This window comes from Mus caroli, unplaced genomic scaffold (genome assembly GCF_978045245.1).
Source record: "Mus caroli unplaced genomic scaffold, Mus_caroli_1 scaffold_14, whole genome shotgun sequence".
In the NCBI taxonomy this organism is placed as follows: Eukaryota; Metazoa; Chordata; class Mammalia; order Rodentia; family Muridae; genus Mus; species Mus caroli.
Window position 1 is genome coordinate 87,066,490 of NW_028227269.1, and position 17,167 is coordinate 87,083,656.

At 44.0% G+C, this 17,167-nt stretch overlaps 1 protein-coding gene across 18 annotated transcripts in view; it reads left to right on the plus strand.

Moving 5' to 3' along the window:
• The window catches only part of Nrxn3 (neurexin 3), a 1,606,331-nt gene that overhangs the window by 68,337 nt on the left and 1,520,827 nt on the right, over window positions 1-17,167 (plus strand). For all 18 annotated transcript variants that reach the window (XR_015045250.1, XM_085830590.1, XM_029484639.2 and 15 more), the window contains exon 2: window positions 2,903-4,295. Coding sequence is in view for 17 of the 18 variants with exons in the window: in XM_085830590.1 (XP_085686716.1) it covers window positions 3,587-4,295 (709 nt within the window). In the remaining variant the exon portion in view is untranslated. The remainder of the gene's footprint in view (window positions 1-2,902; window positions 4,296-17,167) is intronic.

A 17,167-nucleotide genomic window follows, 5' to 3' on the forward strand; every position in this document is an offset into this window, starting at 1 on the left:
ATAGCCCACATGTCAGAGTTGTGTGAGGTCTCCCTTGCATCCTAAGCAGCCGGAATATGAGACATTTGCAAAGATGTTCACCCAACATTAAAACGGTGCTGTTCGACAATTATGTAAATTAGCTGGCAATTAGATAATGTCACTCACATTCCCTCTCTAGCTTGGTTCCCACACAACAGATAAGTGTTTGGAACTTTAGTGCCATCCTCAACCTTCCTTCTGGGTTCTGGAGCCAACCACCTGATCCCCAACTGCCTATGGTGACCTGGGACTCAAGGGTGGGTGGCCATTGGCTGACTGGGTCACAAAGATGCTCTGTTTTCCTTTGTCCCATTTCTTGAGCCTGGCATTTTCTGCTAGATAAATAAGAAAGCTATAGTACAATTGCTAACAGCAGTTGGATGGGGGTTATGATTACTTAACAAAAATCATATATAGCTTTTGGCCAGTTGGGCAAATTCCCAAAGGAAATGGGAATGTTCCCAGTTTAAGAAAGAAGCTTTAGGAGAGAATGGTCAGTAATGTGTTGAGTCTTGATGGACTGATTCTAATGATACCATTCCTGCATCAGATCTGCCTGAAACCTATGGGGTTAAAAGCTTGGCTTCTTTCTGATGGGTAGTGTGGGGATGTTGGTATCTGCAATGCTAATCTGTCTGAGGGGAAAGACAAGAGTCTGAAGGTGGGTTCTCATCTGCATAGATTAGTGTGGTTTCCATAAAGCAAGATGGGTAAATTCCCACAATCCACTCTTATAGGTGGATGCCTGGGCATCAAGGTTCTTCATTCATTCACAGGGTTCCACAATTAGGCAGGTATTGTTTTGTCCTCCAGGGCCACTTGGGGCTGGCATCTTGAAAAGTTGAGGGCATATTAGCAGTGTTTTCCTTGTATACAATGGGGCCATGTAGAGGTCTCGGCATGGAATAGAAGTCAAAGGACCTTATAATGGGTCTTAAATTCTGTTTACAGTTCACTCTTTGTATAGACATTTCAATGTTCCTGTCACGTGACAATGTCCTATGATAGGCACTATAGTGAAACAGTTGCTTTACCTGGTCCCCAGAATGTCACTGCAACAAACAATCTGGTCCCAGAACCTGACTTATTTCTGTGATTTACTACCTCCAAAATAAACTTGTCCTCCACCAGTTTGTGATGCCCTTTGGTATAACAGTGACTTATGCTATACTGAGCTGATCTAGTAGTGCCTGGAATGAGCTTGAGTTAGGGAGACTAGAATGTTACTTCTGGAGAATGCTGGTTTTCAATTTGGTTGGCATATCTTATCCAATACACCAATCATATTCTTAAAGACTGTCAAGTCTCCTGCCGTTACTTCCTGTTATTCTGGATTATTCTTCCTGGATGTTTCCATGGCTAAATTTCATCTTTTCATAGCCAAGATGTTGTTTATAATGTTGACATATAGCTGTGGCATGAGTATACTTGACTTCATTTTATCAAAGCAACATTAACCAGTGCCTGTACACCCCTCACCCCTACACCTACTGGTTACCATCAGTATATTTCCATGTTCATATTGGCTATCTTTGAGTCTATGGGGTGTTACCATGCCACACTCCAGGAAATACTGTTTGGGTAAAACACTTTTATAGAACCAAGACTTTTCTGATGATAGATTTGGCCAGGCTCTTGTGAATATAGATTGTTTGTAGATTGGTTGTTCATGCAGAGCAAAGGAATTTGTCCCTGATTAAAGGGATAGCATCTTTCTTTTTAACGAATAGAATGAGCTAGCTTTGACGATGTCTTTATTATAACTAGAGTTAGCAGCAATGCTCTGAGGAGACCATTGAGGACCACTGTGAATTAGCAACTGTGACAAGGAGTGAGCAGCAACTTGCACAGTCCTTGGAAATTACACAGACTGCTTTATCTAAGCAGAGAACTCAGCAGCTTGGTTAGATAGATCAGCAACTTTGTTCACGAACCAGGTCCTGAGCTCAATGGATATTGCTGCCTTTCTAGTCATAACCATATAAAGCTGATTCACTCTGTGTCTGTGACAATTCTTAGCTATTCATAAATTTCCTCGATATCGTGTACATATACATTGCCCTCATCAGACACACACACACACACACACACACACACACACACACACCCCTACCTCATGAAGCACCCATTCCTTCTCATTTTAGAAGTTAGAAAGAAACCAACCTAGTATATAGTGATCATGTATGATATATAAAGCTTATGCTGGAGTCATACCACACGAATCTCACTTCTATTTCCCTCAATCTTACAAAGAGGCCATTATTTCATCTACTTTTCGAATTATTAAGTAGAAATGCAAACAAGCTAAAAATATTGTTCAAGTTTCACGGATAGGAATTAGAATCCAAACTCAGCCTTTCAAATTGTTTAACCTTAAAGTTTGTATTTTAAAGAAGTTTCCCTGATATTTGGTTAGAGACTGTGGCCTTTTTGTCTAGTAATACACTTTCCATGATTTTTATGCATATTTCTTTCTAAAGTTTAAGGTCTTAGACCTCTTATACTCAAGTAATGGATGGTAAAGTTGAAAAAGAAAAAAAATGTTTTACTAGATAAGCAAGCAAATATTATATATGGGTGTTTGAATGTTTTAAAATGTTGATGTTTCACATCTGGCTATTTCCAAAAGTGTGCTGACATAGCTTTGGGGACTTTCCATGACTTTTGCATTTAAATTCGTAAGAACTAAGTGTGCCTTTAGGAGCTGGACTTGGGGTCTTTCCCTGGCATGGGAAAACTTGGCCCCTGTCCTGTGTGAAGTACCTGCATTGAAGAAGCATCTAGAACAGCCTGGGGTATCAGTACTTCATCAGTCTTTGTGCCAGAATTAATAGTTGGTGCTTGGCCCTAATCTTCTCCTCTTCTCTCCCTTCTCCAACAGGTCTTTTCTCTGGAGTCCTGGGAGCTCTGTTATGGGCAGCACTGCCTCTGGCCAGCACCATGAAGTCTGAATCTGCTTCCACTCTGCTCTGGGCCTCACTCCACCTGAGTCCTCAGTTGCTTGCGGTTCCCCTTCCCAGGGTCTGCTGCTGCTAGACCGTCAAACCTCAGCATTGGGCCTTGGCTTGGGCCTGCCTTTTGCCTGGCTCACCTCCTGGTTACTCCTCCTCCTTTACAGCACCCTGAGCCCCAGCCCTGTCCTTGGTCTCCCTGGCTAGGACGCATTTACCGGGAGGAAGGCATTACGGAAGGCTTATTCCCACCCTGGGCTCCTTCTCCTCCTTGAATCAAGGCCTCCGGATCCACATGGATAGCTGAGATCTTTTCTTGGAGAAAGAGACTTCTTCCTTGTCTCATCCCTGATTTGCCTCACCCGACAAATCCCCTGTCTGTTTTGTCTCCCTCTTTATTGGATTTCTTGCCTGTGTGCCTATCTAGGGCCGTGTTGTCCTTTTCCCTCTCCTTCCCCTTTCCTCCTAACATTCCTGTGTGTGTTCTTCTTGTGTCTTCTCTTGTACCACTCTGTTTTCCCTCTTTGCCCTCACAATCGCCTATCCCCTGCCTCCCGCCCCTACGGCTGATCCCTGGCCTGCCTGCTCCTCTGTGCTCTGACCCAGCAGGCACCATGAGCTTTACCCTCCACTCAGTTTTCTTCACCTTGAAGGTGAGCATCTTTCTGGGCTCCCTGGTGGGGCTTTGCCTGGGTCTGGAGTTCATGGGCCTCCCAAACCAGTGGGCCCGTTACCTGCGTTGGGACGCAAGCACGCGCAGTGACCTGAGCTTCCAGTTCAAGACCAATGTTTCCACTGGGCTGCTACTGTATTTGGATGATGGTGGTGTCTGTGACTTCCTCTGTCTCTCCCTGGTGGATGGCCGCGTTCAGCTCCGCTTTAGCATGGACTGCGCCGAGACCACTGTGCTGTCCAACAAGCAGGTGAACGACAGCAGTTGGCACTTCCTCATGGTGAGCCGTGATCGTGTGCGCACTGGGCTGGTGATTGATGGCGAGGCCCAGTCTGGAGAGCTACGGCCCCAGCGGCCCTATATGGATGTGGTCAGTGATTTGTTCCTCGGTGGTGTCCCCGCTGACATTCGACCTTCTGCCCTGACCCTCGATGGAGTACAGAGCATGCCTGGCTTTAAGGGATTAATGCTGGATCTCAAGTATGGCAACTCGGAACCTCGGCTCCTGGGGAGCCAGAGCGTCCAGTTAGAAGCAGAGGGACCCTGTGGCGAGCGTCCCTGTGAAAATGGTGGAATCTGCTTCCTCTTGGATGGTCATCCCACCTGTGACTGTTCTACCACTGGCTACGGTGGCACACTCTGCTCAGAAGGTAAGACCACTCTCTCTCACCTGCTGTGGACATTCCTGCTGGATTGGGTGAAGGCAGGAGGGATGGCTGGATACCAGCTCTATGTGCTAGTACAGCTTCAGCTGTATGGTAGATAATCGGACCTCCTCAAAGGAGGTGGTGGAAACTCATCTCCTTGCTCTCAATGGAAAAAAAAAAAAAACAAACTAAAGCATCAGATCTCAGCAGAAAGAGAATGGAGGCTACTCAACCATTCACTCCGACTCAATTCAAAGGCCTAGATGGCGTAGACTGCTGAGTCTGTGCACAGCTCAGCAGGATTAGCAGAGTAGAAACAAGAGAGCCATTGGAAAGGTGCCCCTCCTGACTTTGGGAGACTTGGAGCACTGTGGGTGGATGGGAAAGTTCCTCATCACATCTTCCTCATGACCTTAGCCCAAGCTTCACCCATGCAGAGCAGAGAGGAGGATGGACTGGCCCCTCTGCATATGGTCCTGTTACAATTCAGTCTTGTTATGTCACCCCTTAGACTATGAGGAGGCCCTCGTGGAATCCTTTTGAGAGCCTTCTGTCCTTGTTCTAGCAATGAGGCTATTCCACAAGGCTCCACCTTAAATATGGTTTCCTTTCCTGATTGTTTCAAATACTGAGATACATGTGAATAGACACAGGGTTGGACTAGAGCCCTGTCCCATGGAGTTCCACAAGTTACATTAGACAACTGACCATATCTATCTACAGCTTGAGAAAGATTAAGAGCTGGAGAGAGGGAGTAAAAAAGAGAAGGGAGGAAGGGAGGAAAGGAGGCAGAGAGAGAAAGAGAGAGAGAAGGAGAAAGAGAGAGAGAGAGAGAAAGAAGAAGAAGAAGAAGAAGAAGAAGAAGAAGAAGAAGAAGAAGAAGAAGAAGAAGAAGAGGAGGAGGAGGAGGAGGAGTAGGAGGAGGAGGAGGAGGAGAAGGAGGAGGAGGAAGAAGGGGAGGGCGAGGGGGGGAACGGAAAAAAAGATTTACCTGCATAGAACTTAAGCTGTCCTCATCTTGCAAAGTTCCTAACTTCTGTTTGGTATTTAGATCTGAGGAACTACTTTAATATGACAACTATAAATACGATTTAAATTCCTGGCCCTCTGCACTCACTTTAGGCTTCGGGTTGGGGAAGAGAAGTCACTGAGGTGATCAAGTGTGTGGGAGCCAATGAGGGCGGATGTGTGTATCTTGAGAGACAGTGGGATACACAGGTGTGTATCTTGGGAGGGTATGGCTGTGAATGGGCCACACCATGATTCTTCTTGAGATGTTTTGTATTGTTAACCATGCAGGCCTCTTCATGGAGGTGCTGGTGTTCTGTAAGGAAGATTAACCCCGGCTGAGCATTAAGATCATCTTGCAGGAGTTGAAAAACTTTCCAGCCATACCTAGGCTTATTACATCCGCTTCTCTGGGGGTGGGATCTCATCTACTATCTATTTTTAAAGCTTCTCCTATGATCCCAATGAACTATCAAGGTGAAGAACCACCAGGACAGGGTCAAAGAAGTCAAAGTAATGTTGGCAATCAGGTTCCCTTCTTGGGGATCTTAGTCTCATTAATTAAAGAATTTAAGAATGGAAAACCAAAACAAAAACAACAAAAACCGTGAGGAAACCTTTATTAGATTAAAACAAGCAAGTAAGCAAACAAGCAAATGGCAGGCAAACTGTAATCCCAGAAGAAGAGCTATAATCCCAGTGGAGGAGAGAAGACAGGAATCCTCGCCATTTGAAGTAGTAGGGCCTAGAGGTCAATTGCATGGTGAATAAACAGCCACATGGTTGGAAGGTGAGTTTTAGAGAAAGAATAAAGACCCCCAAAATCCCAGAAAAAGCACACTTAGGCTATGGGTAGGATCTGAAATACAAAGACAGAAGAGAACAACAGGGTGCTGAGGCCTGTCTGAAAGACTCAGAAAGGTGCATGGACTCAGGCAAACCTCACGAGGTTCCTAGGGGGCGGGGCTTCAAGGAAGGAAGATTATTTCATGAAAGATATAAATCTTCCACCAATCTCTTTAAAGTGGCTTAAGGTGAACCTGCCTTCCAAGAGATAGTCCTGTCTCCCCGATGGGTGGTCTCTTAGCCAGGCCATTTCCATGTCCATCTGGAATGTTAGTTCTCCACCCTGGCCAAGGATTTCATTTTCTTGACCAGGAGGAAATAGTTTTCCCTTAATGGGTCTTTGATACTGTGTCAAGAGGGTGGGGCCAGGTAAGTATCCTGTTTCTCCTTCCCAGGATCTATTCAGGTAAGGACCCTACTGCTTTAGGTTTTGTTTTTAGAGTGTGTTTGTGGATATACTTAAAATATTTTGAGAATTGTTCATCCCTTATAAAACAGGTTATGCTTGCTATAAACTTTATGTACTAGGGGCTATGTTAAAATATTTTTTTAAGTCAAAACTAAGTTGATTTTTTACAGGTGGAACATGTTGGAGATTGACATGTTGGGAACTGGGTTGGAGGCCCCATTTCAGGATGTACATCTGCTTCTGTTCCCTACCGGCTGGGTTAACATCCCCCTTCCTGTGGCTGGTTCGAAACCAGGCACATATGATGTCAGGAGATGCTGTGCACATATGGCAGCCCTTTAGGTCCACAGAAATATCCAGCCTGGGGTCCCCAGACTACTTCCTTCCCAAGATATCTGGAAAAGGGGTTGTAGATGACAATGTCATGTTGTAGTGTAAAAGGTTGGACACCCTTGTGGGCTTTGACTCTTTCTCATTGAACTCATAGGAAGAAAATTGGTGGAGAAAGGACCAGAGCTGACTCAAACACATAAAGTCACGCTGTTGGAATGCAGTTATTTAAGGGCTTCTTACAAGCAGGTGCTTTCTGGAGCCAATGGACTCTCTAAAGCTTCTTCCTGAAGACACCTCTGACATGATCACTTACTTTCTCATTTGCCCAGAGGATCTGTGATCTGTTCTGCTCTCAGAACCTACACTGAAAGCTGGCATTCTTCCCTTAGGGGGACAGGGTGTCTGCAAGTGTGTTGCTAACTTGCTGATCATCTCTGATTGTGTGTGTGTGTGTGTGTGTGTGTGTTTCAAAAAACTCATTTCCTCCAGGCAGGTTTGGATCAGCACTTTCAGCAGGAAGAATCAAAACTGTATATATATATATATATATATATATATATATATATATATATATATAATTTGTCTTTTTCTATTTTTGTATGTATGTGTTATTCAGTCCTCGGTGGAATTTCTTCAGAACAGATTGAATGCAGTTGATTTTTTAATGCTTAAATGCAATATGTATATTTTAATAATTGTTCTTTCTGAAAGGTTCAGATTTCTTCTCCTGTACCAAGAGAAGCAGAGCAAATAGACTCTGTGATAACTAACATCTGGCTAGCCTGGAAACAGAATGACCCAAAGGTTTTGGTGAAAACCAATATTGGGAAGGTAATGGAATTTACTGTGGATGATTTGAAGCTTGCTGATTCTAGTAATTGTGATCATGTCTGGCCAATGACAAAATTACATTGAAGAATATTACAAAAATATCTGTTGCCCCCACACATTGGTTGGAGAGTAAGCATATTTTACTTACCTGTAAAATGTGGAAGGGGAAAAACAGAGCTGTTTCTAAGTGTCAAGCAGATATTACACATCGTGACAAAGAGCCTAGATAAATGCCTGCCATGTTCCTAAAGATAATGTGAAGTAGGCAATAGACATGCAGCCACACCTTTCCCTCATCATGTCACACACACCACAGAAGAGAAGTCAGGTTACTTTCTCATAGCAGTGGGTCCTATGTATCAAACACCTAATTGTTCTAGTTTGATGCATGGACCTTTCCATTTGAATGCATGAGGATCTGCTTGATGCTTTACCAGTTCTGAGAGCAGGGACAACCCAGTAGGTTCCTGCAGCTTCCTATAGTATAGTTGGGGACTGTTGGAGATATCCTAGAAGTCCAATAGTCTGTAGCATGCCTGCAGTGTTATTGTTTTCTTGACCTCTCTGCCTCTACATGCCTCGATGGCTCTAAAATGTGCCCATACTGTAGCCCAGAAAGAATAAACAGATTCACCCATCTCTTTATATGTTTTGGAGTATTCTGATTCCATCTGAGAAGAGTTGATGACAACAGAGATAGTTGGTGTGAGAGACTGGAGTCACCCAAGGGTAAGGTAGTAGATACACTGTCTTCTCTCTTGGGTGAAGGATTGTGAGCTCTGCTGGCAGACTGGCAACCTAAACTTGGAAAAACTTCAGTCTACTGCTCATGTCCTCAGTAGTCACACCAAGCATCATGGCACATGAAATATGTATAGAGAAGAGTTTTTAGGTTCTTATTTCTAGGTATTATGTTTATAAACCAGATGTTTTGATTCTTCACCAGTAAATGTCCATAAGGACAGAAGAAGGGTAGATAAAACAGTTTTAAAATGATGAATGTGGTTTGGAATTTAGTGAGACATCATGGCCCATCACTTTTAATGGTCCTTTGGTCTTGTTCAGTCCTATGATAGGAGCCTTGAAGTTTAGTGGCCAGAGACTGAATAGTTGTCCCCAGCTTCCTCTAGAGACAAGTACCCTCATAGGCTATAGAAAATTTGTTATTCCCTCAAAGTGAGTTGAGATAATTATTTTAAAGGATTCGTAGTTATGAAAGTACACATGCTGAATTTCTCAGCAATCTTATAGTTGTGAAGCATCAATTCATTGCCAAGGCATATGAAACTTAGTTCCAGTTTCCCTGAAGATTTCATCTAACATGAAGTCAGCCTGTTGTGGGGAGGATGGGAAGAGTGGAACAACAGAGAACCTTTGAGCTGACCTCTTCTCCTGAACAAATCTCACAAGATGAGCCTACGTGATGTCACATTTGATTGAGTCGTAGTCAAGCTGGTTTGATTGATGTCTCATCACTGCTGTGTGGTCTTTGTATACCTTCCAGAAAGCAGATTTGAATGACTTTTCTTTCTAATGAAAATTGTACCTCTCTCCTCCAAGACTTGGAACCAGAGAATGGCATCCTCCCAGAGGAGCCCGTTTACACCTAAGCCTTCTCCAAGGCTCTCAGTATAGTGTTATGGTACCAGGGGTGCCCTCGTTGGAACTTTCTGTTGAAGTAAAACATGGCCATCTCCAGTCCTTTTTTCTGAGTGTACACTCTGTTGCAGCTGTAACACCGTGTCAACTCTCAAGGCCTTGGAAGCCTGGGGATAAGGACACAGTGAGCAATCAAAAGAAAGAAAAGTAACTTCCTTCCCAACATTTCTCCGTGGTACGGAGTAGGAAGAACAGCAGACAGATCTTACAATGAACACAAAGGAGAGACTGTGCTCCGGAGCCCTGACTCCCCACCTAGCATTCAGACTTTCTGTGGGATCAGTCCCTGCTCTCTACCAGCCCAGCCCAGCCCAGCCAGCCAGCCAGCCAACAGGGGCTGTCACTAAACCGAGCTTGAATAGGGGTCTGATTGCTCCTTTTTCCTCCTATCCTCCTGATTACCAAGTGAGATTTCCTGGGTATGCTGTATGCTAAATGGCAGAACAGCCGCCTGCCACTTGCTCCAATTATCCCTCTTTTAACTGCTGAGGGAAGAACAATTTTTCTAATCTCTCCCTCCCATAACATCCCTGCCTCCTCCCTTAAAGAAATAAGACCCCCTTTCCTTGTTCTCCCTTCACTGGACTGAAAGCAGCCTTCATCCCCCCCCCCCCCTTTGCAGAGACCGAACACCAGCTGCAAGCTGAAAAGGGGGTGGGTAGTGGGGGAATGATTTGGACCACATTCAGCAAGGTTGAGGGTCAGGCAGGCATTGTGCCAGGAGCCTTGGAGTGGCATGTGAACTTGAATTTGCATTTGGTAATGAGATACCACAGGCCCAGCACTGGGGGCTAATTATTTTCAAGACCCCTATCTCCCTTTGCAGACTGCTCTGGAAAAGATGCTTTCTGGTTCCTGGGGCAGCTGCCCATCAGCTGAGTCCCCCTCCTTCATTCATCACACAGAGAGGTGGGGGTGCAGGATGTGCTGGGGGAGGGGATGGGATGAGGATGTGCATATGCCCCCTGGCCCCTGGATTGCCACTTCACTCATTGACTGTGCAGGGTAGGTCCATAGTAATGAGTGCTTTGGGGTGTGGCATTGCCCAGGTCGGTTGTCTTGTGGACAAAGCAATAGAGGAATTATCATCACTATTGCCATGGTAGAGTATTGCCATGTACCTGAAATTCTGGCTCATTCATATTTATTGGCTCATCTAGTCCTTACAATCCTGTGAGGTCAAGGTGATGGGCATCAGTTGTGTAGGTGAAGAAACAGGGGCAGAGAGATTTGGAACACAGACAAAATTTAGGATAGTAACTAAGAGTGTGATCCCCGGGTCGAAAATAATCCAGACTGAAATCTGTTCTTGTCCATTTATAGACTGTAAGTATTTGGATAAAGTTTGTGAGGTTATCTTCATTAGCAGTAATAAATAACAATAACTGGCCACACCTAACAACTACAGAGAATTTGCTTGATAGACATGTGGTTGTTACTGCTTTGTGTATATGTAGTAGCTCCTAAACCAACTCTTGACACACAACTATAATTCTACCTTGTAGGTAAGGAACTTGAGAGATGGGGATCAAGTGATCTGTCTAAGATTGTGCTGATAAAAGGCAAATCTGGACTTGGTACCTAGACTCTGTGGCTTCAGAGCCCACCCTCTTCATCATGTTCTGACCTCAGAGTGTCTGAGAGTGTTGAATGAGACAAAGTGTAGAAAGTTGTCTGCATAGTCTCTTGGCTTGGGGGCTCCTGGGCTGAGTAAGAACAGCTGAGTATCTGTGCGTCTTTGCAGAAGTTTCAAGGGATTCCTTTGAGCTTTGTCCACCTCCGCCATTTTCAGGTATTTTAGTTTTAAACATGCTGAAGCAAAAGGAAGGAGACTTCCAGGGACAGACAGACAGACAGACACACACACACACACACACACAAATCAAATATTATTGCAGTGTGCCTGCAGTCCAAAAACATGGGGTTGCTGACTGTGATTTTTCAGTTGGACCCTTTTCATTGCATGTGGCTCAAGAGCAGCCAAGCAAGTCAGAGATCAGCTTCACCTTTGCGAATGGGTGAGGAGATGCAGACCCCCCTGGGTGTCATTGAACTTGTTATGTATAGAGGTGTGAGACTGAACTTGGCCACTGCCTTCTCTTAAAATGGAATGCCCAGACCCCCAACATGACATTTTATTCCCACTTAGCTCCTCTCATTAACACAAACGGCCTGTGTCTCCATCGTGAAATGGAGCATTGCCTCCCTGGATGTCTAAGATAAGCAAAATGTCAAATTCTGGGTGCAGGAGGTTATCAGCTGGGCCAGTCCCAGGAGCCTTGCTGATCCCAGCCAGTGAGAGCAAGAGAGAATATGAGAAAAATGTGAAAACAGATGAAAACGAGCATTTGCTGATAAAAGGCAAATCTGGACTTGGTGCCTAGATGCTCTTTGCAGAGTCTAGCAAATTTGACCCCGATTTGCAGCAAAGTAACCGGAGACTGGACAGAACTACAGTAGAAGGAGGAGCGTCACTGGAGGAGGACGGTTTCTTCAGACTTAACCTTTGGGTTCCTAGGTACCAGGAGATGCCCATCACCCACTCAGGACTGGTGAAAAATGGAGGCTCCTGGGTTATTTTATCAGGCTTCTGATTTCCTGCTGCCTTCTGTTTTCCTTCGCATGTAACACAACCAAACTCCTTTATCTGTGCTTATTCTTCTCTTTTTCTTTGCATGTGTATAAGAGGAGAGGCAGGATAATGAAGGTGGATTTATGAGGATGAAATTAAACCTTCACTCAATCTTAACTTGACTGAGCCCCTTACAAGGTACCAGATCTAATCTTATGTTTGCAAACCTTTTTCTTAAGGACCTCCAGGTATCATGGGCTTCAGGTACCACCTCTCTGCGCCCACCCTGGTGGAGAAGAGTCATTGCTGTCCAGTGACAGCAATGTCACGCTGAGTGTGGATGCGTGTGCGATGCCCTCCAACCAGTGACCACACTTCATCACAGACATGTGTGCCACTTCGCAACCAAAAGAGTTGGAAGATTTATGGGGGTGGGGGAGAATGGGAGGAGGGAAGGTATGGAGGAATACACTTTGTAAAAGGGAGGAAGAGCTAAGTTAGGGAGGGATTGTTTGCAAGTATTTGCTGCAGATTGAGAGGTACCAGCTAGTATTTAAATGGAGGGATAACTATTCTCCCGGGCTTTTCCAGCTTAACTGGGATGTTTGATTTGCTTAGCTCTCTGGGGCTGTATTCCAGGTGACAGGCTGTGGCCAGCAAAGAAGAAGGACAAAAAGCATGGCTCCCCAGGTCTGTCTTCCTGATCTGTTTGGAAAGTGACACTACCAGTGGACCATTATTACTGTTGCTGTTCTCCAGGAATTGGTGTCTTTGGGTGACCTATTTAAAAGCAATATGGGCCCCCCTTTAAATGTGTCATTGTCTGTACCTGATTTTAGACCTTGACTGCTATCCATGAGGTTTCTAGCTGCTGTAGTTTACAAACTTCTCTTTTCTCATACTCTCAGGAACCAGTAGCTTTCAAAATAAATTAACCTCATAGTCACTGGGCTGAACTTCTTATGCCTTTGTGCAGTGATAAGCCTTGCTTTGCATCTAGTCCTCTAGGACTAGATCATTTCTAAATGATGAGTGCTTTTAGCTTTTGTAGGGATGACCCTATAGTGTGCAAGGAAAATAAGGGTCTGACAGTGGTATTGATGACAGACAGAAAGGCAGGGCAAGAACTGTAGGGTCGTTCAGCTCCTGGTACAGGTTTTCCAGCAGTGAAATATTTAGGGCCCTTATTTAGATAAATAGAGTGTGTACATGTGTGCATGCATGTGTGCATGCATGTATATGTGTTAATTTGTGTGTGTTTATATGTATGTATTTATATGTGTGTGCATATGTGTATATATATGTGTGTGTATGTATATAGTGTGTATATGTGTGCATGTGCACACGTGTGAAGGCCAACTATTGTTCTATTGTTCTACAGGCATTATTTATCTTTTTTTAAAAAGGAGGATAATATCTCTTTCACTAGCATAGAATTTGCTAAGAGCGCTAGGGTGGCTAGCCAGCGAGTCTTCAGTAGCTACCTGTTTCCATCTCCCTAGTGCACTCCACATTTACTCTTAAAAATAAGGGCTCTGAGGATCAAACTCAGATTCTCATGTTACAGGGCAAGCACTTTACCAATCAATTGAGCTACCCACCTCCAAGTACAGTGTCTCTGCAGCTAAGAAAATGACAGGGGAGTTTTTCCTCCAAGTTTCATGGTGAGACACTAGTCACCTGTCTCTTATCGTTTTGCTTCTCCTCCGCTGGTTTGGTTTTCCTGAAGTTGTTTGGTGTGGCAGTGTGAAGTGTGTAGAAGAAAGACTCTCTGCAGTCCTGTGACTGTTGGACACACGGGGGCTGCAATCTCTACCTTAGAAGACAGCACAATCCAGACAACCCCATAACCGCTCCTGTAGGTGCAATTGGAAGTATGTTGCCCGCAGCCCTGGAACACAGAGAAAATGCCCTGAGAGAGTGTACAGCTTATTTACTTAATACGTTGTTTTCAAATAAAAAGGAGGACACCCCTTGTGAGGCGAGATAAGCTGGGTAGCAGGGCTGAAATCACTTGCTTGTGATCCAAGCAGCAGGAAAAGGACCAGTGAGGCTGGGAGCTCAGCGGACACTCAAGGATTCTCCCTTCCATCTCATTTTCTGAAGCTTTTTGCCTCTCCAGATGGGGCCCTGTTTCTTGCATGCTTAGTTCTGAAGGGCAAAAGGGAATGGGGGAAGAGTAGGCTTGGAGAGTGATGAGCCTCAGATCTGAGGGATCCCAGAAAGACTAATCTTCCTGCAGTCTATTTGTTCCATATAGGTCAGAAAGGCCAAGGCTGCAGCCTGCCTTCTTTTCAGGGGGATGTGCTGAAATCAAATCCAAAGGGGCTCTTGTAGTGCAGAAGAAATCTATGATGTTAGAAGTATAGATTCCATGACTTGTTTTGAGGATTCTAATGCGTTTTTTTATGGCCTTTCAGCTGTGATCTTTCTATGGAAGCCAATGCATATTCTAAAGGATGCTGGGATGGCAAGTTTAAGGTGACTTTAAGGCCAATTAGGTTTAACTACTTATTTGTTTTGACTTAAAATTAACTAACCTCTGTGAAACAAGCAACATCAACAGCAGGCTAGTCACCTGTAATGATGAGGGGCTTGGTGTTCTTTGGGTTAGTTTAATGTATCTCTAATTTGCTCAGAGCATCTAGACTCTCTGTCTTCAGATCACACTGTGCTCCCTGGCCACATCACTGCCCCATTCCATTTCAAGCAATTATTTGTGGGCCATGTGGGTAAGGAGGATGAATGAGAGGGTAGCTAGGTACTGATCTTTCTAAATTTTTTTTGCATGAATTAATCATATGTCAAAGTAAAATTCATAAGAGGTTCTCTTGCCATAGAAGGTATTTTCAGTATGTAGCCTGAGGGCTACATGCACCCTGAGATAGCTATGAATGTGGCCCAACCTAAAACCTTACTTAAAGCATAAGATTCTTTTGTGATATTTTTCATAACATTATTGCAAAGCTTAGATTGTGCTAGAAAAATTCCCAATGAGTATAAACTGGAATCCACTATACAAATTCTCTCCTGGACCTCAACAAAGTGAGGCACAGTCTTGGCTCTTGGTTAACCCTATATCAGCTGATATGTTATTGACATGATAGTATATAACAAGAAACATGTTATCAAAAATTTCAAGATTTAAACTGGTTTATTTTATAAATGATTCTATTTTATATGTATGGGTGTTTTCCTGCTCAGATGTCTATGTACTATGTGTGTGCTTGATACTGGCAGAGGTCAGAAGAGGGCTTTGGATCCCTTGGAAGTAGAGTTATGGATGGTTGTAAACTTCTGTGTAGGTGCTGGAAACCAAATCTGGGTCCTGTGCAAGAACAACAAGTATTCTTAAACACATAGCTATCTTCCCCTTCCCAAACAGCATACTTTTTCCCCCACATTTTTTTATTAGATATTTTCTTCATTTACATTTCAAATGCTATCCCAAAAGTCCGCTATAGCCCCCTACCTGCCCTGCTCCCCTACCCACTTACTCCCACTTCTTGGCCCTGGCGTTCCCCTGTACGGGGGCATATAAACTATGCTAGACCAAGGGGCCTCTCTTCCCAATGATAGCCAACTAGGCCATCTTCTGATACATATGCAGCTAGAGACACAAGTTCTGGGGGTACTGATTAGTTCTTATTGTTGTTCCACCTATAGGGTTGCAGACCCCTTCAGCTCTTGGGTACTTTCTCTAGCTCCTACATTGGGGGCCCTGTGTTCCACCCTATAGATGACTGTGAGCATCCACTTCTATATTTGCCAGGCACTGGCAAAGCCTCACAGGAGACAGCTATATCAGGGTCCTTTCAGCAAAATCTTGCTGGCGTATGCAATAGTGTCTGTGTTTGGTGGCTGATTATGGGATGGATCCCTGGGTGGGGCAGTCTCTGGATGAACCATCCTTTTGTCTCAGCTCCAAACTTTGTCTCTGCAACTCCTTCCATGGATATTTTATTCCCTATTCCAGGAAGAAATGAAATATCCATGCGTTGGTCTTCCTTCTTGATTTTCTTGTGTTTTGGAAGTTGTATCTTTGGTATTCTAGGTTTCTGGGCTAATATCCACTTATCAGTGAGTGTATATCAAGTGAATTCTTTTGTTATTGGATTACATCACTCAGGATGATATCCTCCAGATACATCCATTTGCCCAAGAATTTCATAAATTCATTGTTTTTAATAGCTGAGTAGTACTCCGTTGTATAAATGTACCACATTTTCTGTATCCATTCCTCTGTTGAGGGACATCTGGGTTCTTTCCAGCTTCTGGTTATTATAAATAAGGCCGCTATGAACATAGTGGAGCATGTGTCCTTATTACCAGTTGGAACATCTTCTGGATACATGCCCAGGAGAGGTAGTGCTAGATCTACCAGTAGTACTATGTCCAGTTTTCTCAGGAACCGCCAGACTGATTTCCAGAGTGGTTGTACCAGCTTGCAATCTGACCAGCAATGGAGGAGTGTTCCTCTTTCTCTACATCCTCTCCAGCAACAGCATACTTTTAAAAGAGGCTATGGGCATAATTGTGAGTTCAAAATGGGAACTTGAACTGTCTAGGCACCATGGACCACACATAGGTGTTGAGAAATACGGTGTAATTTGTAAGAGTTGACATGTGTTTAGGATCCGTGGAGTTTAGTGTTGTCAAAAGTTTAATATGTACTCATCCCAATTTTCAGCCTTGAGTTAATGCAGGTTGGGGTTTTTCCCCCTCCCCCACATCTATAACCAATGGCTATGTCTAAATGTGTCTCTTGACTCTCTTTGGCTTCCTCATCCTTAATGTACATTGTGATTGCTCAGCTGGGTTTCCCCATTCATGTTACAGGGTTGTTTATGAGGATGAACTCTCCTTAGGAACTATAGAACACAAAATTAAGGGGGGTTACTAATTTTCCTTTGTAATTGATATACATGCAGAATTGTGTAACTATCATGTCTGACACCCAGCAGACACTCAATAAGAGTTTGTTGCCTTAATATAGCATATCATGTATAACCCCAAGAGATACATTTGTGTTTCAGTGTATAGGTATTTGTCTGAGTTTGCCTATTGGTATGTCAGGGCTCACTAATGTGTGGATAGATTCAGGTTTCTATGCATATAAGCTTAATAGTGTCTGTTGAATAAAGGAGTCACTGAATTCATTCATTACCTAGACCACACTGGCTATCATTAGAAACACCATCTCTCTTTCAGTTGGAA